At 34.9% G+C, this 25,823-nt stretch overlaps 1 protein-coding gene across 6 annotated transcripts in view; it reads left to right on the top strand.

Annotated features, from left to right (window-relative positions):
* Window positions 1-25,823, top strand: part of PPFIA2 (PTPRF interacting protein alpha 2) — a 357,296-nt gene that overhangs the window by 233,799 nt on the left and 97,674 nt on the right. For 5 of the 6 annotated variants that reach the window (XR_012042987.1, XM_072864453.1, XM_072864432.1 and 2 more), the window contains one exon: window positions 10,283-10,357. Coding sequence is in view for 4 of the 6 variants with exons in the window: in XM_072864453.1 (XP_072720554.1) it covers window positions 10,283-10,357 (75 nt within the window). In the remaining 2 variants the exon portion in view is untranslated. Of the gene's footprint in view, window positions 1-10,282; window positions 10,358-24,983; window positions 25,063-25,823 lie in introns of those variants that run through there. The other variant, XM_072864445.1, reaches the window with a different exon arrangement.

Raw genomic sequence — 25,823 nt, 5'->3', positions numbered from 1 at the left:
TGACACTTTGTACAACTATGAGGTATCACCTTGAGCATTGCTTACATGAATTCAGAAATCCAGATCATGTCTAGAAGCAATACGCTCAGAAGATGATGTATCTGAATTAGTAAGTACCTCAAAACTACACATGCAGGGAACACGTGAGAACCATTGCTCACAAGCAAAGAACCTAGTTCCTTGTGGGGTCTGTCTTGGGTGATTTGCTTGGGCTCATTGCTGTGGCTGAGTTGCTTCTCTGTTTGAGATGGTTGGGTAAGAAGGGGAGATATTGTGCAGCACAGCATCTGAAACCGTTGACTGCACAGTTGAGCTGTGTTGTGTAGAACCAGTTCAATGGTCTCACTGTAATAAATTTAACTTTTTAAAATTCAGAAATATACTCAGAAAGTTGACTATATTTAAGGAACTATTATTGAAAGAAACAGCTTTATGAAAAGGGTAGCTGTAGTTATATAGTAATATTTACTTTTCATTGGTAATAAAGGTGTGAAACACTGTGGGTTATGAGTCATACTTGGTTAACTATCAGGTTCAAAGTTAAATGAGTTTAAGGAACTTATGCCAAATCAAAACTTATTTTGTCTTTAGGTATGTCTCTTTAGTTGCATGTTCTATTCTGTTACATATCATGAAAGCATATTTAAAGAAAATCTAGAAAAGGGAATATAATGACTTCTAGCTGCTGTAAGCAATTAATTGTAAAAAGCTCTTGGATGTCATTAAAGCTTACAAAATCCTGTATCATTAAAAATATCTTTTGAGGATTGATAGGGTTTATGGTCTGAGCTTTGACCTTTTATCCAACACTTTAAACATTGATAAAACTATAAAGAGAGTAGGGAGCTCTCCTGCTTTTTTACTTTTTGGCACTGTGTTGGATAAATATGAGAAATAATAAGAACTAAACTTTAAACAGATTCTGATTATTCAGCAGTTATGTACTTCCTACACATTTTCTTTTGTGAATGTTTTAGTGTTTAGGTACTTTGCAGTTTATTTTACATCTCATTTTTAAAATTATTGTACAGAATTAGATTGAAGCTAAGTATAATATTTTGACCTATATTCTTGAAAATTCTATTTTTTTTTTTTAATGTAAGAGGTTAAAATCAGTATTCAGTTCATTTAAAAATTTTGGAGTGACACAGGTACACATCTTATGTATACAATGGGTCTCTGTCCCACAGGTGATGATAATTGTCAGTGTAGAAAAATCAGCCATCTGCAATCACACTAACAGGACATTTATTACATTATAAAACAAGTTTTAAAATTGATTGGTCAAAATTACTTTTTCCTATGTGCTATTCATCTCTGCGTAGAACCTTTTTTATTTTGATGTAATAAATAATATTTTTATTATAAAACATTCCAAGATCAATCAAGGAAACAGTTTAGTAAATTATTTTAAAATAATTTGTTATAAACCTAGCACACATTATTTTCAGGTACAAATCCCGTATAAATTTATGTGTTTCTGTTATAGTATCTCTCTTCAGAAGGACTGCATCAAAGACATTTTATATATCATCCAGATACCTGATATTATAATACTATCACATTATACCACACATTGTCAGCACTATTGGGATTTTTATTCAAAAATAATGGAAGTAAAAAAGACTGCATACATCCAAATGTGCTAAAAACCTTTATGGCAAGTCAGTCATCTATTCTACACTTTCTTTGACAGAAAAATTATATAAGTTAGATTTGTTTCAGACCCTTCAGAAATAAGCTATTAATCCACCTATGAAAATGTATTGAAGTTATTCAGAGATTAGTAGAATACTGTAGGTTGGACCTCCTAGAGGACAGCTGGCTCAACCTCCTGCTCAAAGCAGGGCCAACTGTTTCAGGTTGCTTAGGGTCCTGTCTAATCAACTTCTGAATATCTCCAGGGAGAAAACCTATTCTTGTGTTTCACTACCCTCATTGTCATATTTTTTTCCATAATACCTAGCTGGAGTTTCTGTTGTTGAGTCTTGCTCCTGTTCCCTCTTGTCCTGTCACTCTGCATCTCCAAGAAGCTGGCTTTGTTTTCTCCACATCTTCTGTTTAGCTAGTTGTGGAGAGCAATAAGGTCTCTCATGAACCTTCCCTTTTTAAGTTTGACCAGACCCAGCTCTCTCAGCCTCTTCTCATATGCCATGCGCTCCAGCCCATGACCAATTTGATGGGCCTTCATTGAAGTCTGTCAGTGTCTTTCTTGTACCGGGGAGCCCAAAAGCAGATGCAGTCTCAAAAGTCCGGAGAGGAGTAATCGTTTCCCTCAACCTGCTGACTGAACTGTGCATCTGGCTTTATTCACCCCTAGGTCTTTTCTGCCAAACTGCTTTCTCTTCCCCAAGCCTGTCCTGTTGCCTGGGGTTATTCCATTCATAGTAATAGGATGCCACTTGGACTTTGTGTCACTGATCACAAACCTCTGAGCCTTGCAGTCCAGCCAATTTTTTATGCCCTCTATAATCCACTTACCCAATTCATATCTCACCCTTTTCTCTAGGGGTAAATGGAAGATCTTGCAGAAGGCTTTGGTAAAGACACAGTAAAAAACATTCACTGTTCTCCCTTCATCCATAGAGCGAGTCATCTCATCACATAAGGCAATAAGGTTGGCCAGATGTCATTTGCCTTTGATGAAGTCATACTGGCTCTTCCCAATCACCATCTTGTCCTTTATGTGCCTGGAAATGGCTTCCAGGAAGATTTGCTCCATAACCTTCCCAACACTGGCCAGCTTGTACTTCCCTGGATCTTCCCAGGATAATTCCTGCCTTTCCTGATGGTGGACACAACATTTGTGGGTTTTCCACTCATAAGGAATCTCCCCTGACTGCCATTACCTTTCGAAGATGAAAAAGGCCTCACTATGACGACTTAATCAAGTCCCTCAGCTCCCTTGGATGCAGCCAATCTACTCCCTTTGACTTATGTCTGTCTTGTCCTCCTGTATTTTGTTATGCCCCACTCCCACAGACTCTGCTGCTATGCTTGGGGAAGCCTGAAGGAAGAACTTTGCAGTAAATACTGAGGAAAAAACCCATGATACACAATATACTGATGTCACAGGAAATAAACACTGCCCTATCAGAAAATGCACCCAAAACCAAAGTACGTTAATGGATAAAGAGTAATGAAAACTGTCAAAAGTGCATTGAAAACGTATTGTGACCCTTTGCAAATGAGTAATGGAAACTTTTATTTAATTTTTTTCTTCACAAAAGATGTTGACATTGAAACCAATAATTTAGCCATTACACCCTTGAAAAAGCATAACAAGATATTTTCATAAAAATGTTTGCCTTTTAAAACTTACAAAAATCCTAAGGAAGTCTTTACGTTCTTCCTAAATGCTAATTTTCTTTCATGTTTTCACTTCCTACACTAAAACATCTCAAGGTGTTGTAACAAGCTCTGCCACAAAACTTGACTGGTCATGCAAGGGTTGCTACATACACAGTACAAGAACTACAAAAATGTCCTCATTACTATAAAAAAATGCAATGAAAAATACAAAACAGACTGGAAGATGGAAAATAAAACATATCAATTCAGAGTTCATATTTTGAGGGAGGCCTGCTTAACTATAAGGAGAACCAGGAATGATACTTCAACTTATTTCAAAAAGCCTACTGGCTCTCTATATATTACATGAAGTCTGGGCTTTGCCTTTACCTTTTGTCCAAAAGATAGACCACCATAGAGAGATCATGGCCATGACTGCATTATTCAGAGAAAGCATGACTGTCATCGACAGTTATTTCAGTGTCTGACAGCTCCTTCAGCATCCCTTCACCCCCTATAGAATGAAAGCTTGTCATGAGCTTCCCATACTAGAGAGGCAGTCCTGTTTGGCTGAACCCAATAGGTACATCTTAGTGAGTAGAAGGTAGTAAGAGTATGCTGTTATTCTTACCCCATTATCCATATGAGATCATAGCAGTGCCAAACAACAATCTTCATAGTCTGTTCTTGCATAGTTGTAGTGTATTTTGTGAGAATTTTCACTTTAGTGCATGGGGATAATGAAACAGTTAATTTAGTTTATAAATATTTACTATTTTATGTGTATCATCTCAGAGAAATCTCATCGTGTCTCCTTGAGTGAGTTGTATCACAGCAAATGAAACTGATAAGGCACTAATGGTATTATTATTATTTAGAAATTTAATTTGACAGAAGTTATACATATTTTCAAACATCTTTATATATCTAATTATGCTAACATTTGTAGAAATCTGAAAACACATGACATGGGCAGTTCTGCTACCAATTCCAGATTTTCTTCATGTTCAAAGTTAAATTCAGTGGTTTTTTTTCTAAGTGTAAGGTTAGGTTATGTCCCACAAACAATGAGCATTGTTAAAAAATGGAAAGTTTTAAACACTAGAGGTTAGGACTGATTACGACTGGGACCAATGTGAAATTCTGACTTAACATTTCTAATAGCCTTTGCTATTGCATGACTTGAAATTTGCAGCTGTATTCATAGGGAAGATAGTCTGTGTGGAAACTTCTCTTTGACCTTCTTAATGCTTCAGATCTCAAAGACTTCTCTTACTTGCTGCTAAGTAGCCAATACCTTTCTTTGTTTTATTTCATGCAATGACAACTTGTAGAAATAATGTAAGACAGCACTATGAAATATTTTGGGATCTTATATATTAATATACATGGAATAGTTTATAATACAGCAAATGAAGGTGAGATTCACTAGACATCATTAGAGTTGAATAGAAAATAGAAGCTCCGATTAACTTCATGGTTAGAACAGACATTGAGTATAGAGTAGGTCAGGAAGTACATATTCCTTCTATGCAATTCAGGAAAAACAAAACCTAGAAAAATGGTTATTTTATTTATACCGTTCTATAGCTATAATTGACTTCTAACTTCTGAACATGTTTATTTTCCTGCAGATGTTTTTCCTATTTTGCTTTAAAATTTGTGTTCAACATTTAAAATGTGCATTTGGAAAGAAGAAACTGGTTGAAGCAACTTCTTGTCCAAACCCATTTTTTTGTTGATTTTTTTAAGAAAAGTGCCCAGTTGATCATCACAGAGGAAAGCAACTACCAGGTCTTATTGTCCTAGCTAAGATGCAAAAAACACTGGTTCTCTTAAGGTTAATTCACAGCAGAAAAGTATGCCTAATATTCTTGCAAATGAAAACAACCTATTCATGTCAACATTATCACTATCTTTTTATTCATTAGCAGGTAGCTAGGAAAGCTTTTATTCAATAGACTGCTCATGAAAAAAAAGTGATTCAATTCTAGCATGTGCAAGTGTTTTTTAAAAGCTTTTGTGGGCTACAGAGCTGGAGAGAAAGAAGAAAGAATTTGACAGCAAGGAAAATAAGTGGGAAGCAGTTGCTAGGAGACAGAAAAAGATGGGTGATATTTTGCACCAACAGCAGTGCTAACATGACATTGACTATGTTACATTTCAAGATAATGTGGTTGTATATAAAAGCCGGAGGAATACCCCATCATCTGGGCACATGTTGGATACACCAGCCTCTAACACGGAGAGATCAACCCTTTTCTGCTGTGTCTGTGGCATTGTAATGGGAATCTGTCCTTTAAAAATGCATATTATAGCATGTTCTGATAGATCAGGTGACATCTGATTAGTCTGTCTTTGTGAAATGTTATTTAGTAAAGCTTTATCTAGTGCCCAAGAAAATAGAAATACATTGAAGGACCATACGAAATTTAAGTATGTTATTTCTGAAGTGATAAACACAATCTCACTAAGATAATGCTTACTTCTGTGAACTATATTTTCACACCTACTGTCTTTGACTTCCAGAAAAGAGAAAACAATGTAATATTCTAATCATTAATTTGTATTCATCGTGTGAAAAAAACCAAATTATCAGATAAAAATAGTTTGTATTTGTTCCTGCTCCTTTGTCTCTAACAAGATAGTGAGCAGGAACAACAGCCTTTCCTGCACCTCTCAGAAATGAGGATGGTTCTTTTATTTTTTTTTGCTGTAACATAAATTTGAAGAGGAAATCGAATAAAAAATTCTTTGCAATACATTTGTATATGGCTTTTCAGAGGCTTTGGCTGTTGCCCCATATTTCGATTCAAAGTTTATTCAATAGGAACTTACAAAGTTCACAAAAGCATTAATACAATTACTAACTGGTAAATATTGCTCAGAGTAAAATCTTTTTCAAAATATACGTATACCACATACGTTAGTATGGCATTTGTAGCCTGTATTCTTTCCCAGAATGTGAATGACCAAACCTGAAAACTATTCAGCTTTTGTGTTCTTCCTCAAGTTTATTTTGAAATCAATTGAAGACTGAGAAAGAAATTTAAGGTGAGAAATAAAGTTACAGTTTCTGGGCTGTAAACCAGAGCAGATTTCTCCTTCAGATCAGAGCGCTGATGTAGCACTTTTCCTCTTTTTCACTGGTAGAATCAAAGATTTCCCTCAACTTTAACAGCCGCTATATATGTGGTTGGACATGAAGAATTAATTGCAACATTTCCAATGTCACCATGGCAAATATTAATCTGAATTAGTTGTTCACTGGTCAGATGAAAGGAAAAAAGAAGTCTTGTGTGCCAAGGCAGAGTTGCTTTCAGTGCCTTTAGGAACTCTTATATTCAGACAACAAATAAGGGCCATCAGACTGCAATTTTGGTTAGGTCATTATAAAAAAGGCAGTGCATTAACTGTGTACATACAAGGGAGGGAAGGCAAGGCAAGGCAAGGCAAAGGAAACAATTTCCAACTGTTGCTCTGTGTCACACTGATACTGTTCCACGTTGTTACTGACAACAGGACAAGAAGGAAAAAAATTGGATTTTAATATAACAGCTTGATATTCAGAATATAGACATTAATTGTCTACCTATTTTTTCTGAAGTGCCAGGTAAAAATGTGTGTCCTAAATTTTCTTCAAAACAAATGCCCATTATTTCCAGGTATTGTTGTTTTCAGGCTTTAAAATGTCCATAGGATTCAGTTCTACAGTGCAACAGTGTATAAAGGTGAAGAATAATTTTTCTGATTCTAGCTCCTTGTGGAGCTGTGACCTCCTCAGTAATGCGGCTGAATTGGTTTGCAAATTCTAACACCATTCAAAGTGAATGCCAGTGTTAGACATCTGATAACATATTTTTAAAACATGCATTCTCATTTATAAAACACTTAGGCTTGAATACATGGCGGTTTCAGGAAACTTATGAAAATTTAAAGTAAAATTACCAACTCTTTGCATTTCATTTCAGCTATTGACAACTACCGTCTCGTGAACTTTCAATCATCTTGTCCCTCAGCAGTGCTTACAGCCAAGAGGACTGAAGCCAGGAAGATGACTGTCATTTTGCTGTGTATTTTTTACATCTAGTTTGAGCTTTCCATTAAGAAGTTGTTGTCTGCCAGCTCCCACTATATTTAGAGAGGTTGAAATCAGGCCTCTTGAGACAGGACTACACCCCTCACTGGTAGGACATGGACTTCAATAGTGGACAATTAGTGAAAGACAGAAATGGTAGTGGGAAGAGAAGCAGGATACAGAAAGAGAGTTTGGGGGTGCACGGAGGAATTGGGAACCCCTGGGAAGGCAGAGAGCATGGTGGGAGTAGGGAGATAAGAGAGATGCCAGTGCTGGATAGTGGACTCATACTGCCTTGGACATTTTGTCCATCTGGATAGGGAAACAGATCACCGAGCAGCCCTTGGAAGCTGGTAGAAGAACTCATGAAATAATGCTGGTTTTCAAGCAGAATATGATTTTAAAAATAGGAAAAAGGAAAGGCAAATGAAGTAAGAAATAGTTTTTCAGCTATTTAAACAATTACAGTTTTTCAACTATAGCCAGAATAATTGATGCATTATACATTTGATGTGAAGTATTTTTATGAAAAATATAATTAGAAGGAAAATATGAATAAATTAGAATTAGAAAATATAATATTTCAAATTAATTTTACATATTTTAAGTGTGTTAGAATTGAATACTAAAAAATTTATATGAAATGACTGATGATAGCTTATGTACTACCATAAACCTGAAGCTTTATGAGCATGTTTTCCGGAAATTATGTAGCTAATTTTGGAAAGCAAGCTTTATGATTAAAGGGTTTTACATACAGCTTCAATAAAAAATAGTACAAAAATTTAATAAATAGGAAAAACTTTTTGTGTTCCGTTACATATTCTCACTGAATTCTATCGTTCTGGTGTAAGAAAACAGTTGAAACAGTTGTGAAAATTTGTAGTAATTTTCACTCTTATCACTGCCACTCAGAGGTGGCTCAGTCACTGCCACTTCAAGATGGCTTAAACTTTGTTTGCATCAGGTGAGGAACAGGCAGAGTCAGTTACTGCAGCTCAGCTATTGATTAACTAGTCATACCCTATAGGAAATGTCAATTTAAGATACAATATGCATCTTTGGCAACATTAACAGTTGATTTTTTTCAGTCTTATAGTGCTGAAGGAATAGATGGAAATTAATAAATCAGAAATTGGACTGTAAAATTGAGGATTCTTTCTAGTCTTGGGGATTTCTTATACCTTAACACTCTTCAACTCACTTTTCTTTTGCTCCTTTGAGCACCTCTCTCTCATGATTTCTGTTAAGGCTAGCAACATTGTTTAGTGTATAGTAAAACTATAGTTACTTGAGAGCATTCAAATAATTTATGTGAATACATAAAATACATTTTCAAATTTTTTTTCTTTTAATAGAGCTGAAGTATGTAAAGAGGACCAAAAACTCAAAGAACTGCATAAGCAACTAGATTTGCATTTGTCAGAAAGGCTGAATAGTTTTATTTTTTAGTGTTCATTTCCTGAATATGTATTTGATCTTTAGATTTAGTTAGTTTTAAAGTTTAATTGGGACAAAATTAGTGTACATGCTATGTTATAGTTTTGCTAATAAATAATTTTTGTCTATTAAAGTCTAAGTCAATCTTGGGATGTACTGAGCCTATTTGCAAAATTTCACTTCTATCAGTAGTGATGGAAAATAAAGTGTGTAAGGAAAGGTAATATTTATTAGACTAAGAGGTATCACTGGAAAAGGTATTAAAGCATTAGGGCATACACATCCTTTTCAGGGGTCTCCTGTGTTTGTCAAGGGTCTGAAAACAAGAGTACGTACATGAAAATGTACAATGTTTCATTGTACATTAAAGATTGATTTTTGTTTTGCTTTGTTTTCCAGCTACATCTGTTGGTCTAATAGAATACGCTAACATTCCCTACAAACATTGTTAATAGCCTTAAACATCCATGGATCATCAGCCGGAACAGCATTACCGCAGTGTAGCTAGAATGGGGATAGAAATATATTGTGAGTGTTGGCTGATTAGGCAGGTTGTAAAGTCATTTAATGTGAGGTGCCTAATGAAGTTGTGTAGATTAGGAGAGGAGTTGCCATAGGCTCCCTTCATAGTCAGAAGAGGGAGAGCCACCTGCACACAGCACTGAAGATCCCTTTAAGTCTGATCTGCCTTTGATCATATTGGAAGACTGGCACCTGCATTTCTAGCTTAGGTTGTCTGTCACTACATGAGCTGACGCTGAGCCAGGGCACTCAAACAACAGTAAATATGTCTTCAGATATATTAAATTATTATTCTTAAATATTAATAGTTAATATTGAATCATAAATATAAAAGTAATAATAGTAATAACTTAGCAGATCATAAACATCCTTAGAACAGAATAGGTCATCTAGGAAACTGGTACAAACACAGCAGTCTTCTGCTTATGAGAGTATATCTTGTTTATGACTTTTTGCAAAACCCGAACAAACTGCATGATGATGTCAAAAATCTTTAGTCTGTGTGCCTGAAGGCAATGCTGCAAGTTATTTTTTCAATTAATTTGTTGCATTCAATTCATATGAATGGATTAGTTATCTTCCATAGAGTGGACTTAAAACATTTGCAGGTGGTTTTTTTCCTTACCCTTTGTAAAAGATGCTTGTGAAAAACGTTTTCTTTTTATGCCTAATGTGGGTTTAGAATATTTGCATTTGCTGTGTATTCCATAAAATTATAGGCAAACTGTGGAAAAGCAGTATGGCATTTAAAGTTTGACACCTGTTTTCATGGGTTAAGTCTTCCTGTAGTTAGGTTTAAATGTTTACTACACAGTATGTCTCAAGAAAGAATGCAACACACATGCCTGCAAACAGACTGGCAAGGCATACAGTAGTGCATATGGCAGATTATATAATCTTTAAAGACTGATAGAAATTACGTTACTGCACATATTTTGATTTTTCTTCTAGGTAAGGGAACGACTGAGGGTTTCTTTAGAAAGAGTCTCTGCACTGGAAGAAGAACTAGCTGCTGCTAACCAGGAGGTAACATAAAACACTTTCTCCCCTTTTGAGGTTCAATTTCTTTAATACTCTGTCCCATGTGTTCCCTGTCACTTTTCTTAAAACTGTCAGAAAAAAAAAATAAAAAAAAATTACATTCTGAGTAAGCTGGTCAGTGAGGCTTGTTTAAGGTGGTTGTAAGATTAATACAACCTTCTGTTTACTGATTTATTCCCTTCTTCTATTCCCTTGTGAGCAACCCAAAATCTAAGAGCTAGTGACAGATTCCCAAATTTCTTATGTGATGTGAAAAAGGAGTGAGCCAACAAATACATCAGATACTATAAACAATTTAATAACCTGAATTTCCATTTTACTATAAAATTCAGTAAAACACACACACACATATATATACACATTATATAAATGTTAACATTGATGGAGGGAGGATTATGGATGACCTTGAAATTTAGGTTTCTCTCTTCCCTTTTAATTGCAGTGTATCATGGTGAACTGTGGTGCCATATAACTATTGTGAACTTGGACAAGAGATTTTTTTTCCTGTATGGTAGTTTGCAGACTGTTCTCTTTTGTTTGAAAGGGTGAACAGCAACACATAATTGTATTGCACACACAACTGTACACGCATATAGAAAGGAATTTTGCACCCTAGACAGATGATTCTGAGGCTAGAAAATATAATTAATGGAGTCTGCTGGTGACTTTATCATCCCCATCACATTCTCAATCTCCACCTGACGTGTGCTTCTCACACTGTTAAAAATAAGTCAGACAAGCAATAGAATTGGATTAAAGCTATTTTAGGTTATGTCCGTTTACTGGTGTCATTTTACTCAGCCTTAAGGCAGAAACTGAAAACAGCCACAGACACTTAAAGTTTCTCTATCACTTAGGTTGTCTATCACTACATGAGCTGATGCTGAGCCAGGGCACTCAAACAACAGTAAATATGTCTTCAGATATATTAAATTATTATTCTTAAATATTAATAGTTAATATTGAATCATAAATATAATAGTAATAATAGTAATAATTCAGTAGATCACAAACATCCTTCAAACAGAATAGGTCATCTAGGAAACTGGTACAAACACAGCAGTCTACCAAAGCAGACTACCAAATAATTCTGGAAAAATGGAATACCTGTAATTCAGAATAATGTGTGATAATGTAAAATACAGATGCCTGAAGTAATTTTTTTCCAATATTAAGCCAAAAAAAGTTACTTTCTTAAAGTAACTTCTTAAAAATAGGATCTGCAATTAAGATATTAGTCCTTCCTTTTTACAAACTATGAACTAGATATTTTGAATCATCCCTTTCTTCTCTGAAGTAACTGCACTTTATCTGTGCAAAAATAAAATCTCTTGTATTCTTCCTTTTCATAATGTCAAGAATATTTTTGCTCAAATGATTTAGTTACACTATGTTGCATAATCTGTTATTTGCACTAGTTTTTATTAAATAGAAAGCATTCCTTTTGGTCAGTCAAGCCAACTGAGATGCATCCCACTCCTCTAATCCCTCCCATTCATGATACAATTAAATCCAAGTTCACTTACTGGGCGTTGGACCAGGTGTTTAAAGCATCGCCTTGTTATTTGGAGTTTTAAAAAAATTAGTGAAATTTGTATTGACAGTAAGGAGTAAAAACATACACAATGAAATTAAATTGAAACAGGACATTCATAGCCTTTCTTGCCCCAAATCCTTAGAAATATTGTACAAACTTTGTGTCTATGTGATACTAAAAACATTTTAAAGGACATTTAGTCAACCAAGCATAACATGACCATTAACACAATCTGAATACTGTTAATCCAATTTCCTATGAGGAACTGTTAAAGCTGAAAAATGGAAATTCAATTAAATAATAGTGAAAAAAGAGCTACATGGGAAGAGATGTGGAAGAGAATGAGGGGATTATTTTCAAACAGTTAATGCATTTGAACAAGAGTTCAGATAATGTTCACACAGTTATTTAAACTAGACAAAATGAATTAGACAACTGCAATATATAAGCCTGTTTTTTTACTAGATTCCACTGTGAATGCACAGGCAATAAAGGGCTTTAAAAATTTATTGTACTATATACGAAAATAAATGGGCCAAGTTTCCAAGGGAATTGAATATATGTTTTTCAGTAATTTCTGTATTCCTGTCACTCAGTGTCCATTCTCCCAAGAGAATTCATATTTTCTTTCATATCCATTTTCTCATACTGATTGTAAGAGTGTACTGAATATTCAGGACTATATCTAAACATAACATGATGACAGTAAATTGGTCCCCTGATTAAATGTGTATATGATTAGGTATATAACAAGGATCAGATTCAGGGATAAAAAATAGTAGAAATGTGTGTGTTAAGGTAGCACCTTTCTCTGAAAGCTTACTCCTGTGGCTCTGACACAGAGCAACAATGAGAAACTGCAGACACTCATGAGTACTTATTGGAAATATCCTTATATAAAAGAGAAAAATTGAGAGAGATAGACTATAGCTTTCCATCATTAGATGGTAAATAAGCTCTCATTTAACAGTCTTTTTAGCATATTACATACATACCAAAGGGAGTGAAAACATCTGGAATGCTGGCAAAGCTGATTTCAGCTCTAGTTGCCAACACTATCTCACAAAGCACTTCATATTTGATAGGGAATTATAACACGCATTGACTTCAAACTGCAGGGGCAATTGAGATGGACAGTTAGACCCGTTGGGGGAACTTAGCTTGTGTAGCTAATGTTTATATGTAATCATACAAGGGTAGTAGAGAAGGGCTTTGGTCTGCAGTTCCAATAGTGACTATCGATATAGCATAAATCACTGTTGGTGGTTCGGTTGAACTTTTCATAAACAAGAATGTCTGCCAAATGGTTCATTGCTGGTTTGATTCTATGAAGGCAATAGTTTCTATAAAAAGTGAATATGTAGTTTATCTCCTTTTCACATAAATGCCGCACAGAAATTATTTTGATTTTATGTAATATTTTAAAATATGCTAGCAATTTGTAATATTTTTTAAAAGTCAATTCTCTCTATAAATTGCAACATAAAATATATATCAAATTATCAAGGGAATCCTTATGTTTACTACAGGTTTAACAACAATGTTATAGGGGTAGAATTAACCAAATTAGTTACATTAAATATTCTTCTGAATATGAAGTCTTGGTTTTAAATTGTGTCAAGCTGGAGGATACTTACAGGGTACATCAGCTCTTTATTAAAACGTATTTACAAACAATAAACATTATACTGTATCTTACAGAGCATGGGATTCATCTTGGAATTAGGACTCTTGAGTTTGGGTGTCTACATGTGAGTCAACTGTCTGAAATTCAACTGTAGTCTGTGGAGCTCTAGTAAATCCAGCCTGCCAGATAACCTGGCGGTTAATCTGCCAGGGCTGCCAGATACAACACAAAATTGACAGGAGAGCTGTGTCTGTCTGGAGCTAGAGGTGGGGAATACCCCTTGTCACTACAATGACACCAAATGCCTATGTTAGGCAACTGACTCTCACAAGTTCGTATGTAGACACCTAATGCATAGACAGATAAATTTAGGTGTCTTACTCCTTACAAACAGCAGAAGCTCTCTGACTCAGGCAGTGGGCTTCTAGATGTGGGGAAGATACAAAATGGGCTTATATTATACTTAAAAAGTAGACTGAAAATTCTTTAAATATACATTTTACTGGGGGAAAAAGTTATTTTACTATATATTTTATTTTTCTGCAACGGATTAGTGGCAGTATAAGGGACCTTTAAACATAGCAGCAATCTGAATTGCTGTTAGAGAGTTTTCATGCAGACTGGGGCAAGATAACTGTCTACAGTAATTAAATTCCATAGTCATCCTTATAATATGTGCTTTTTATCACCAGTTATCACACAATGTACCCAAAATTATCACACTTTTTTCTTTTATGCTTACACTAGAAGCCATTATTTGTTCACAATTGGTGGATGTTGTCCTATTCATTGTGTCTGTTGTAGCTAAAATGAATAGTACATATTGTTAACAATTTTCTGAAAAATTTACCTCCCGTTTTTAGTTAAAATTACTGTAAAACATAGCTACATTTGCTTACCCCTCAGGTGCTTTTAAAATGATGCTGTTTTTCATCTGGTTCCACGTAACTCATGGTCTTTCCAAATAGTTTTGTTGCTGAAGGTTATAATTTGCAGCTAGCAATTAGACAAGCTGCAAGTGGTAGATGCAATACCAAAGCTCAGTGGTACAATAGTGTCTGTCTATGAACATTTTGAAGGCAAATGTGATGTTTTTCAGCAACTATATGAACATTTTATAATTCCAGCAGGGTTCTGCTAACCAGCTTCCTTTTTACACACTAATTGGAGAAGAATGAGTCTCATTTGCATGGGAAGTGGGTTCTGAATTTTCCTTCCTAGTTTTGCCATTTATGGTCTTCATGGAAATTAACTTTAATATTGAAATTACTGACAAGATAACAACTTTTGTTCCACAGCTTTTGAGATCCTCTTACTAGCGTTATGAGTGTGAGTCTTTCTTAAAAGTATGCTGAACTACAGCATGTGCAAACAACACACTAAGATATTTCATTTATCTTATCCATATATCACCAGGAACTCAAGCTCTAGTGGCTTCCACAGGGCAGGAATGCATAGATTATAGACAGGTGGTACCATGGCCCATAGTGATGCTTTTAAATCCATTTCTGCTGCAATGTGCAGTGTTAAATGACAACTGTTGTGATTTCCATTAACAGATTTCACTGTTTCCCAGAACTCTCAACAAATAGTTTCCCCAAAAATGACCTTCAGAGGTTTTTCCCAAGGCTTGTATGTAAAATTAAGCTTCATACATAGTTAATACTATACTGGGAAAAAGTAATTTTTTAAATGGCTGCACATACTTTGCACATGAATTTTCTCCTGCCCTTCTTAAACATTTATCCAGCAATTGTAAAATCTTCCTGTGTTAATAAGAATCATATGATAAGTGGCTTTCCAAAACTCTTTTTTGTTTCTGGTTAATAAGTTGGCTTCTCCATCTTTCCTCATTATTTGAAAATGTGGCATAGAGAATACAGCTTTAATTACATTTATTATCTCAAAGATATACTTTAGGAACCCAGAAAACACTGGGGCTGTGTACAATATGAAATTAAAGAAATTACTGGTTTGAGTTTATTTATCACTGTACTACCATACACTTTTATTCAGCATTTGTTGAAAATGCCAATGCTGTTTGCAAATGCCAAACATTATATTGCTTCTGTCAATTGACACATAGATTATATTTAAAACACTCAGGCTTCCTTTTAAAACCTCATTGTTACAATTTCCACTTGCCTCTACAGAATTTTACTCAACCTTTGAGGATAAATTTAACTTCTGGAGCTATCAGAGAGATTGCAGGTGATTTGGACCATAGATCTCTGCTTCATATAACTGCATGCATTCTCTTATTTGGGCAATGGATTTCTTCCTGATAGTGGGTTAGCTTATTCATTAGGGTGCCCTAATGCTATTTTTTATAGCACCCATGAAAGCATTCATAAATGATTTACATCACTGAAGAGAAAGGATGATTTGCAATTTTTGATTCTTTATATTCTGTACCAGAAATACCGGAAAATGTAGCCACTTATTCACCAAAGAACTTTCAAATACCATCTTAACTGCCTAACTTTTGCTATGCAGGGCAAGTCAAGAAACCAGTAAAAAATGCAGACACTTTTAACAGTTGAGGACAATTTTGACTCTGACCATGAGGGATGCTGCAGGCATGATTGTAGTATCATTACTGCTAATGAAATATTCTGTAATATTTGATATATATGTATTTTAAAGTAAAACCTCAGCTAACTATGGTGTGTTCTTTTTACCCATGGTTACATGTGAAAATATATTTTTATGCCCAGCTGTTTCAGGTCCTATTAGCTTAAGGCACTTTTTGTTGCAGGAGTTCCTTGGTCGCCTTAGCCTTTGTATGTAATACAATCCAAAGTGATTTTTGGAGTAGAAATGTTGTTAAAGGAATGGTTTGCGGAGAAAAATAGCATGTGCATTTCTTGAACATATAATATACACAGAATTTCATCAATCTGAAATTCAGAAGTGATGGATATCAAATCTCTGGATGAAACTGGGTGAAATTCAGTGACTTATTTTCTGAAGAAGGCCAGGCTAGATGGCTTATACTTATTTCTGGTGACTTTAAGTATAAGTTGTTGTGAAAAATCTGAAACAGTCTTCATCTATAGTACCTCATTTTACCGCATTTTCTCAGAATGGTGTAACTGAAAGTTATTGCTTTGTAAACTCTCTCCTACATATTATTTTTTTTTTCTTTTTTAAGCTATAACTTTACACAGGTCTAATTCTGGAGAGACCTTCTTTGTGGTCTGAACTTTAATTTTAAATGTCTATGTAATTGTGCCAAATTATATCTTTTCTGCAAAGATGCATGTAATTAAAAATATCTTGGTTTGAAATGCAATCTTTATATGCTATAGGTAGTTGTTTTTCATTCTGCCTTTAACCTTAGCCATCTAGTTTATATGTTAACTCAGCAGAAAGTTACTCTTGCCCTTAAGTTTTAAATGCAGTAATGAAGCAAAACGATGAGGGTTTTTGTGGATGTTTCTCATACTCCATGTTCCACAGCATTAATTTCTGTTTCTACACATTTGAATGAGGATATGTGGCATGGCAGCTGAAGAGGTTGAAAATTACTGCAGCAGCACTACATCCTTCATTGCCTTATTTTTTTACAAAGTCAAAAAGAAATAAGCATGGGAAATAATCAGTTAAGTTGCTATAGCTATTTCATTTTATGTCCTCAACTAATTCTAATCTAAGTTCTCAGAGGAAAAAACCCACTAAAATTCTTTGTGAATGTTAAGGGCAGCAGAGCTTATCTTTGCATTGCCATCAAAAGCATTTTTACTAAATTCAGGGCAGAACAGGTCTAAAATTCAATGAGTTTCTCAGGTAGTCACTTAAGAACATCATTTCTATTGACATCACTATTCCACTTGCAAAAGTGGTTTCTCAGTAGAAATTCCATAAACAGCTATCACAGAGAAAAATTTTCCATACAGTTTTGAATACAAAAAGAACATGTATTTTCTGCAGTGACAGCAGGTAATGATTTTGCACATATTTTAGTATTGCTCACAAAAATCGTGATAAAAAATGCTTGTAGGTTTAATTTCCCCTTTTATAACTTTCCTTTGTCACTTAGGCCTATTTATGTGTTGGCCACAGTGTACTGTTGGCAACTCAGTGATATATGTTAAATAGGCTCAGCAACTTTGGTCTTCACTGAAATGATTTTGCAGAGCAGAACTGTGTTGCTGCCCAAATCTCTTAGGGCATTTTCAAAAGAGATCCTGAAATGCTGCGTTCTCTTACCCCTCCATTTAGCATGTAGCCACCTGTAACAAATCCTAAAATACTGATAGCATGTTCAAATTTTGCATTGACTTTTCTTCTAGCTTGGATGTCTCCTATGTATTCTTCAGAAGAAACCAATTTGTAAGAAAGACTGGGATTAACAGAAAGGATGTGTGCTCATGTGTTCGTGGAGAGCTTCTTGAGGAAAAATGTAGCTGAAGGGAGAGGCTTTTTATTCCTTCACTTATCTGGAGTGTTTAATAGTTCTTCTAATAAAATCTTTGATATCGAGTGCTTGGTAACTTGTATATATTATTCTGTTTTCGGTATCATATCGCAAAGACAATTGTTACTTTCTGTTTTTATTTTCCAAATAGTCTAAAATCCCAAACATGGATGGATTAGGGTGCTTCAGGATGTTCCTGCTGTTAAGGAAGGAGTCAGATTCTTCCACTGAAATGATAGATTCAGGCTACTAAGAATCTCCATTGCAATTTTGATGTTTTTCTTAGAACCTTGCATCGTGGCTAATGCTTCTCCTTTGTTTTACTTACTTGTGAAATTTTTAATGGGATTTTTTATATAAAGAGTTGTGACTAGAGTGAATCCCAGTGTCACAGATTTATCATTGAAGAGTAGAGCTTAGTTTTACTCTGATTATTCACAAGGCAGCCTGAGATCTATTGCACCTCTCAATTTTCTGCTATGGCACATCCCTATGTATCAATAAGCACACATACATTACTCTTAAACTGTTAATTGCACTTTCTGAAGAAAAGAAAAATCTAAGCTTTGTAAGATAATGCTTAAAGGAACATGGCAAAAGGTAAAAAAGCTATGTAAAACTGTGATTTGCTAATTGCTCTTTCTTTACTCTTCCCCCAAACCTGCTTGTGCAGCTATGGAGCAGTTGTTTAAATATACATTAAAAGAGCAGACAGCTAGATGTTTGAAATATGTTTTGCAAATCTCTTCAAATCTACTTCATTTTTTTGTCTGACAGAAACATTTGACTTAATGAAACACGGGTGGTTTAATGATTTGCTTTTACCTCTGAATAAATGATGACTGGAGATTAAAAATTCCCAGTTTCCTCTAAACCTTGCAGCACAAACTCTCCATAAAATTAGCGTCTTCATCAAAATGAGCATAAACCTAATCCAGTATATTATTTTTTCTTTTTGTGTGTGTTTTAAAAAACATTTCTAGGATGCTCATTCCTAAAACAAGTCAGGTACTGCTACTCTATCGTAAAAATGTAATCTTCCTTTTGTTCTGTAGTCTGGATACTGTGCACTTTCCGGGAAATATAGGCATGTACTAAATTCATTACTGTATAACAATTTAATGTGATCATTTCCTGCAAGAATTTCTGGAGATCCTCTTCCTACCTTGTTGCTCTGACTACATTTTCATCTGCTGGATCTGCTGAGTTTCTCCTTATTCACTTTTTCTGAAAGTGGAGACTTAGCTTTGCTTTTACAATCTCACACTGACCTAAAAGTTTTCAGAGATGTCACCCATTTCCATCCTTATCACATGAATTCTTCTGCACTCCAGACAGTTTCCCCTCTAGGCCTTGCAGTGTTTTCTTACCTGTTGCTTCGCATTAGAAAAGTTTCGAATAACACTTTTTTGTATGACCCCTTAAACATCATTCTTGTCACCTTCATTACTGATTATTGTTAAGCAAGTGATGACAAATTTTTAGTCTTTCACATCTTTTCTTTTTTCCAACTCTTTGGTCCAAATAATTAAAGAAAAGTAACTAGGAAATCTGTGACAAATATTCATTCTGTTCTTTTGTTTAAATATTATATTCTCATTTTTACAATACCTGTGGCCTAAGTTTTCAGACTTTTGCCTTTGGGGTGAAACTGTATTTCTATTTGCATTAAAAAATGTGGCCTAATGTTAATTACAACTTAGAGTGCTGCAGAAATATAAATATTTATTGAAATATAAATATTTAGTAGTAATATATTCCATCTTCACATTAATATTGGAATGCTTTTATTGCATATTTTTACTATGATTATTATTGCATTACTACACTCCCAACACAGCTCCAGTAAAGGACCAGGACTCCATTTTGTTGTAAAAAAAAATATTAAAACCTGGTTCCTGCTCCAGAGCTTTTATAGTATAAATTTGCCTTGTAGTGTCCATTGCTCATACAGCTGTGGAACGGAGGGCGTTACTGTAAAGCCAAGGTAGCACAGTGACCTGTACAATACATGTGGCAGACATCGCTTACTGTTTTTAGTATCATAGGAGCTCTGCGAATAATACTTGCAAGACTCAGGCTAATCTGGTCCTTTTTGAATATTCTTGCTCCTAAAAGCATCAAGGTTATTTTAACTGGGGTGACTGGTTTACTGTTCATACAGTAGAAAATGTAGGATGCAATCTGATAGAATTCACGGGTGCGATGATCACCTTGTAAGTATTGATAGCTGAACTTGGCTAAGTTGCATAAATTGATTTTTGACAGCTGATGGCTGTAATGGCATCTACTCAGGTGCTCAGTCTGCCACACAGTTGTTGTCCTGGTACACCACAGAAATCCTGGTACGCTGCATGAATCCTAGCGTGCTCACCTCATCATAACTCCATGCTTGGGAGTTAAATACTGAGTACATGCCCTCACCCCAGCTCCATGCCTGGTTTTTTAATGGAAGAGAGGCTGGGGCTGCAGGCACGCAGCCTCCATGAGATCCTGAGTCTAAATAACTGTAGGACATAGTATTCAGGGCTCACTATGTAACACAACTGTTCTGCAATTAATCAGCATGTATGGAAAGATTCTCTTTCCTGTATCTCATGAGGTTGAGTTACTGGAGTTATTTTGGGGGGTCTGTACAATGTTTTATATTCATTAGTAAATAGGGAACATGGAGCATGCCTGACATTTCTACACAACAACAAACAAATATATCAATATATGACACAGAGCCGTGAAGCTGAAGAACATGTCTCAGAAAGTGATAAATGGATCTGCTGATATCTTCTCTACTTTATTCCAGAGAATTACAGAATAGCAAGGGTCTAAGTTTCTAGCACAGGTTTTGTGGATTTTGTATTTACCAGATATTCCTCACCCAAAGTAGAAAAAAGGGAGAAAGAGAAGATGGGATGCCAGCCAAATAATACAAAATGAGAGAACACAGGGATGGCAGGAGCCAGATGTGTGGCTGGGCATATTTCACAACAGTTTGCCTACACACCTGAAAACTCCAGGAGATTAATGAAACTGGAAGGTTATTTGTATATGGTTAGTTTAGGGATTGTTTGTAGTCAGCATGAGATTAGACACTGGGATAATTTCAGATTGGATTTAACGTCATATATTTGGCAACCTGTTTAGGGACCTTATGAATCAATGGAATACAACTCTCACCAGCTCTGGTTTCATAAGGTTATGTTAGCAAATGCCTTACTTTAAACACACCAACTTGCTAAAGTAAAGAACATAGCATATATTTAAAGTCATGCTTAGCTGATTTGCATTGTAGAGCTCACTATTACTTGTACAAAGGTTATCAGTGAAAATTGTAATGTCTAATGTTTAATTTGCTCACAGTATGCACACAGTGCCTTTCAAGAGACATCAGAAAGAATACATCACTTCGCTTTGATCTGTTATTTTGGGATTCGTAAACTTTGAAATGTATGCCATTTTATCCTGCATTGGAGGTATAAATTCAGGTTTAAGAACGTAGTTGATTATCTTTCTGTCTGTATCAGCTTCAGGGTCATTTGACATTTGTCAAATGAGTTTTCATGTGGATCAAGATAATTTCACTGCAAGAATCAGTCTTGTTGATTCTTTATCGTTAACAATCTTCTTGTGCATCCATCTTGATGAAAGTGCAAAACACATACCCGTTATCCTTTGTTCTTAATCTGCTGGAACAAGATATTGTTTTATCATCTGTTTAATGTGCTTCTTTGGAATGATTATGCAATTTTGTGTATATTTGTTAAATATTACATGATTTGTTAGGAACATCTACATCCACTAACTCTCAAATCAGATTTTAAATAGTATAACAAGATCACAGTATTATGTTTTATGCCTATTACTCTCCATAATAGATTTTTTAATGTATGAATAGTCCTTACATGCTGCATTTGAGTAAAAGATTTAAATTAATGACATGAGCCAATAAATAGAATAAACTTTAATCTTCAATAGGTTCATGTTTATTAATCAATATTCCCATTAACATATGAACCAAAAAATGTATCATTTGTCTTTTCATATAAGATCACCTCAACTGAACAGTGCACATGCAGCTCCAAGAGCATTCTGCAGATTCATAAGGTAGTTAACTAGCAAGACAGTAAAAACTAATGTCTGTAAGCAGTGTCAGCAATAACGTGAATCAAGAATAATTTGCCACTCAAAGGTCTGTAATGGCTCTCCATTGTCAAGAGGCAGAGCAAGGTCCACAAGTGTGACAAATCAATTGCACATTTGTTACTGATAGACTACAAAGAAAATTATTGCCATTTTGCTACTGCTCTGCTAACGCTGATAAAACAGCTTAGTGATAAAATATTTGTGAGAAAAATAGAAGCAGAGACTGTGCTGGGGATATACAAATGATAGATGTATCTTGGTAAATGCTTACCTAAGTAGTCATATCAGGAGATTTTTAAAATCAGGGGGTTTTTTTATTTTAGTGCAAACAAGTTCCCATCATATGTCTGCAATAGAAATAAATACAGAAATAATTTTACTTGGGACCCAAAAATGTAAAAAAATATCTTGGGTTTGATGGGACAAAATTAGATACTCATACTTCTTTGGGATCTTGATTGGAAAATATCAGCACTAGGAAATATTAAATAATCTTCATTAATATTAATAGGGACTATCAATGTATAGGTGGAATTATTCCAAGAGGAGTTGTAGAGGGCTTGTTTTACTTGGTTCAGTCCATAACAAATGATCCAGCTTGCTTGACATTGCACATGGAGAGTGTAGTTTGGACACCCTTAATCATGTAGAATCCATGGTTACAAAAAAGACAAAAAAGAAACCATATGTATAAATCCTTTGTATTAGAAAATGGCTATCACGTTAGATTCTTTTCTGAAGTAATCCTAGAATAAAAACATTATTTTAGAAGTTTCACTTACGAAGAAAGCTCTTTATCATTAAAAAATATATAAAAATTGTATCAGTGATGACCATATCCTTGATTTTCACTAGAGAAATCTGTGGAAAAAAAATGGCTGCCAGTAAGAATATCATTGAAAAGTATTAAAATCTTGACTAAAATTAAATGGGTACATTTGGTTTAATATTTGAAATATAGACTTTAATTCATTCTACTGTGCTCTGATTTCAACAGACTGGGAGTTAGATTTAAGTTGGGATTTCTTCAGTTTGTGCATGCAGATCAGGACATTGATATTCTTTAATTGTAGTTCTGGGGTAAGGTTCATTTCCTTTCTGGATTTTTACTCATATCCTATCTATCTGTTGTATTTCCATATTTTGTACAATCAATAGCACAGATGGTGATTTTAATACAGATACACTGTGTAGAAAAATCTAATAAAGCTACACGTGCATAGTGGGGTTTTCATAACAGATGCGTCCAGTCAAAATAAATCTAAACAATCTTAAAGTCTCTAGGTGACAATATGCAGACAAAGAATACAAAATTTCATTTGAGGAAGACTGTTTTTACTCAGAGGGAAATATATTAATGTAATCAGAACAGGAAAATGGATTTGCAGTGCAAATAGCTAAATACTTCATTTTAACCCCAGTAGGATTTTTCAAACCAAATTGTATACCTTAAGCATGGGTAGTTATCAATTAAATGCTTATATACTCAGAGCAACTACATAAAGGCCTAGAGGCACATTATTTTATTTATATTCATTGTCCTGGATACTAAAAATATGTTTTATGTCTAAACATATACATCCATACATAATTATAAACACAGGGTGTATATATATAAAAATGTAAAATATCTGTGTCTATATTATCATATATATCATATATATATACACACACACTATGTATATATATTTCAATAACTCATATATTGTTGAAAACAATGAAGATCATGTTTCTGCCAAATCCATCCTCAGCTCTGATCAGCTGGAAATCAGTCCCTGTACTACCAGCGGCTTTTGTATCCTCGTTTGGGTACATTACTAGTGTCTTTGTGAAAGTAATAATGAAAGAATAATAATTTTGCTACTATTTTGTTGAGCTTGGTTAGAAAAAAAAAAGCAAGAGAAATTAGTCAGCAGGTGTCAAATACACACTATAATGCAACCATGTAATTGATATTTGTTATTATTTTTCCATTGTGCTAGTCTCTGTAAAAGACAGTTCTTTCACTGTATCATATTTCATACAATTTTTGTGACAAATTAAAAGTAGCACATTTTTGTTTACTTCGATAAGGGTTTCTGAAGAAAATGTACTGAAATGTACTTGGTAATCTTCTGTGAAAAATCTTGACAGATATTCTTTTTCATAATAGCAACTGCACAATTGCTTTAAATGACTCCTGTTCTGTTTACAAAGCATTGCCAGCACACCGTAGAAATAAATGGTGCATGCTCTAGACTACGTGCAATAGCACAAGACAGTTATTTACACAGTAACACTTAATTTGGTTAAGAATTCGTAATGAAGCGAAGGAGACTAATAAACCCTATTGCCTTATTACCAGCCTAAAATGTTAGTGTATTATTACACTTAAAGTGTAAAAATGACTGCTGATCCAGGCACTTAGTCTTCAGAAGGAGTCAGGGCTCAGTGACAGTGGAAACGGATGAGCAGTCCCCTGCTGCAGCCAGCTGAGTGCCACGGCTGTGGGCTACCCCTGGACCACAGTACCCTTGTCATGAACAGAAGTGGCCTTCGTAGGCATGTCAATAAAACACTGATGGCCAGGACCTGTCAATACTTATCACAAGCACAAACCACCAACAGTAAAAAATCACACGAGTGGTTAGTATTTTCATATTTTTCCAGTTAAAATTATGAATCTGCCACAGATTCAGAGCATCTCCAGTCATCTTTGCATGTTGTCATTCATTATTTGCAGTTCAGTGACATGAAAGCAGAGCCTGAAAGTGCTAGCCACCACACAAGCAGGGTTGCAGAGAGCAGTGCCTACGTCAAGATTATAAGAATAAAATAATCAAGACATACCAGAAGCTGCAGGAGCAAGATGTTTTAGCTTGCTTTGACAGAATTTGAAGCATGGAAGGTAAAGACTTACTTAAACCATAAAAGAACTGTAACCGAGGGCTGGAGCTCAGTGTACTACCTCCTTCTTTTGCCACAAGGTAAAGACCCCCTGACTTTTTAAGTTAACTGTCTTTTACAACGCTCCTCTGATCAGCTTAAAAAGTGTTGCTGTAAATCTGAATGTATGTTCTCTTGCAGAGCTCGCTAGCGAATGCTGGATTTCTAGTAATGACAAGGCAACACTTCTGGGCCATTAAGGAGTAAGAGTGTAGAGATGCTATTTCAATTTCCACTTATTTAAACTCCATATACCACAAACGTACGAGATTTGCTTTCATTAGGCGTATACTGTCTAATCTCCAAGGGTTATAAAGACTCCCTCACAAGGATGATTTCACCTTAATGAGTATTTCCCTATAGCAATGAAAGCTAAACAGCAATGTTAATAAAAGATCAGCAATCTCAAAAAGGAAGAAACAGAAGAATTTGTGATGTAAAAATGTTGAAAATATGTATTACTCATAACTCCTACAGGTTTTTTCTTTGAATAAAGTAGTTGTTTCTTTGAATAAAATAATGTCAAGTATTTTTCTTGACATGTCAGGACATGTTTTAAAGGCCTCAATTGTTTAAAGTTTCTGGAAAGTCAACACTTAAATAGCAATGAAATACACTGAAATCCAGGCAAATGTAAAATAAACCTAGCTGAGGTTGTCAGTCAGACATGAACATTTAGTTTACAAGTGAATTTCCAGAGTGCTCCAAAAACCCTACTTGCAAATTTGTCTGATTCTTTTTGTTTTAAGTAGTTGAATGGGAGAGAAGACAAAGTGCTAAGTTAAAAAAAAAAACTTTTATG

Source organism: Ciconia boyciana, chromosome 1 (genome assembly GCF_034638445.1).
Source record: "Ciconia boyciana chromosome 1, ASM3463844v1, whole genome shotgun sequence".
NCBI classification, from domain to species: Eukaryota; Metazoa; Chordata; class Aves; order Ciconiiformes; family Ciconiidae; genus Ciconia; species Ciconia boyciana.
Note: the sequence above shows the minus strand (reverse complement) of the source record. Positions and strands in the feature narration are given on the sequence as shown.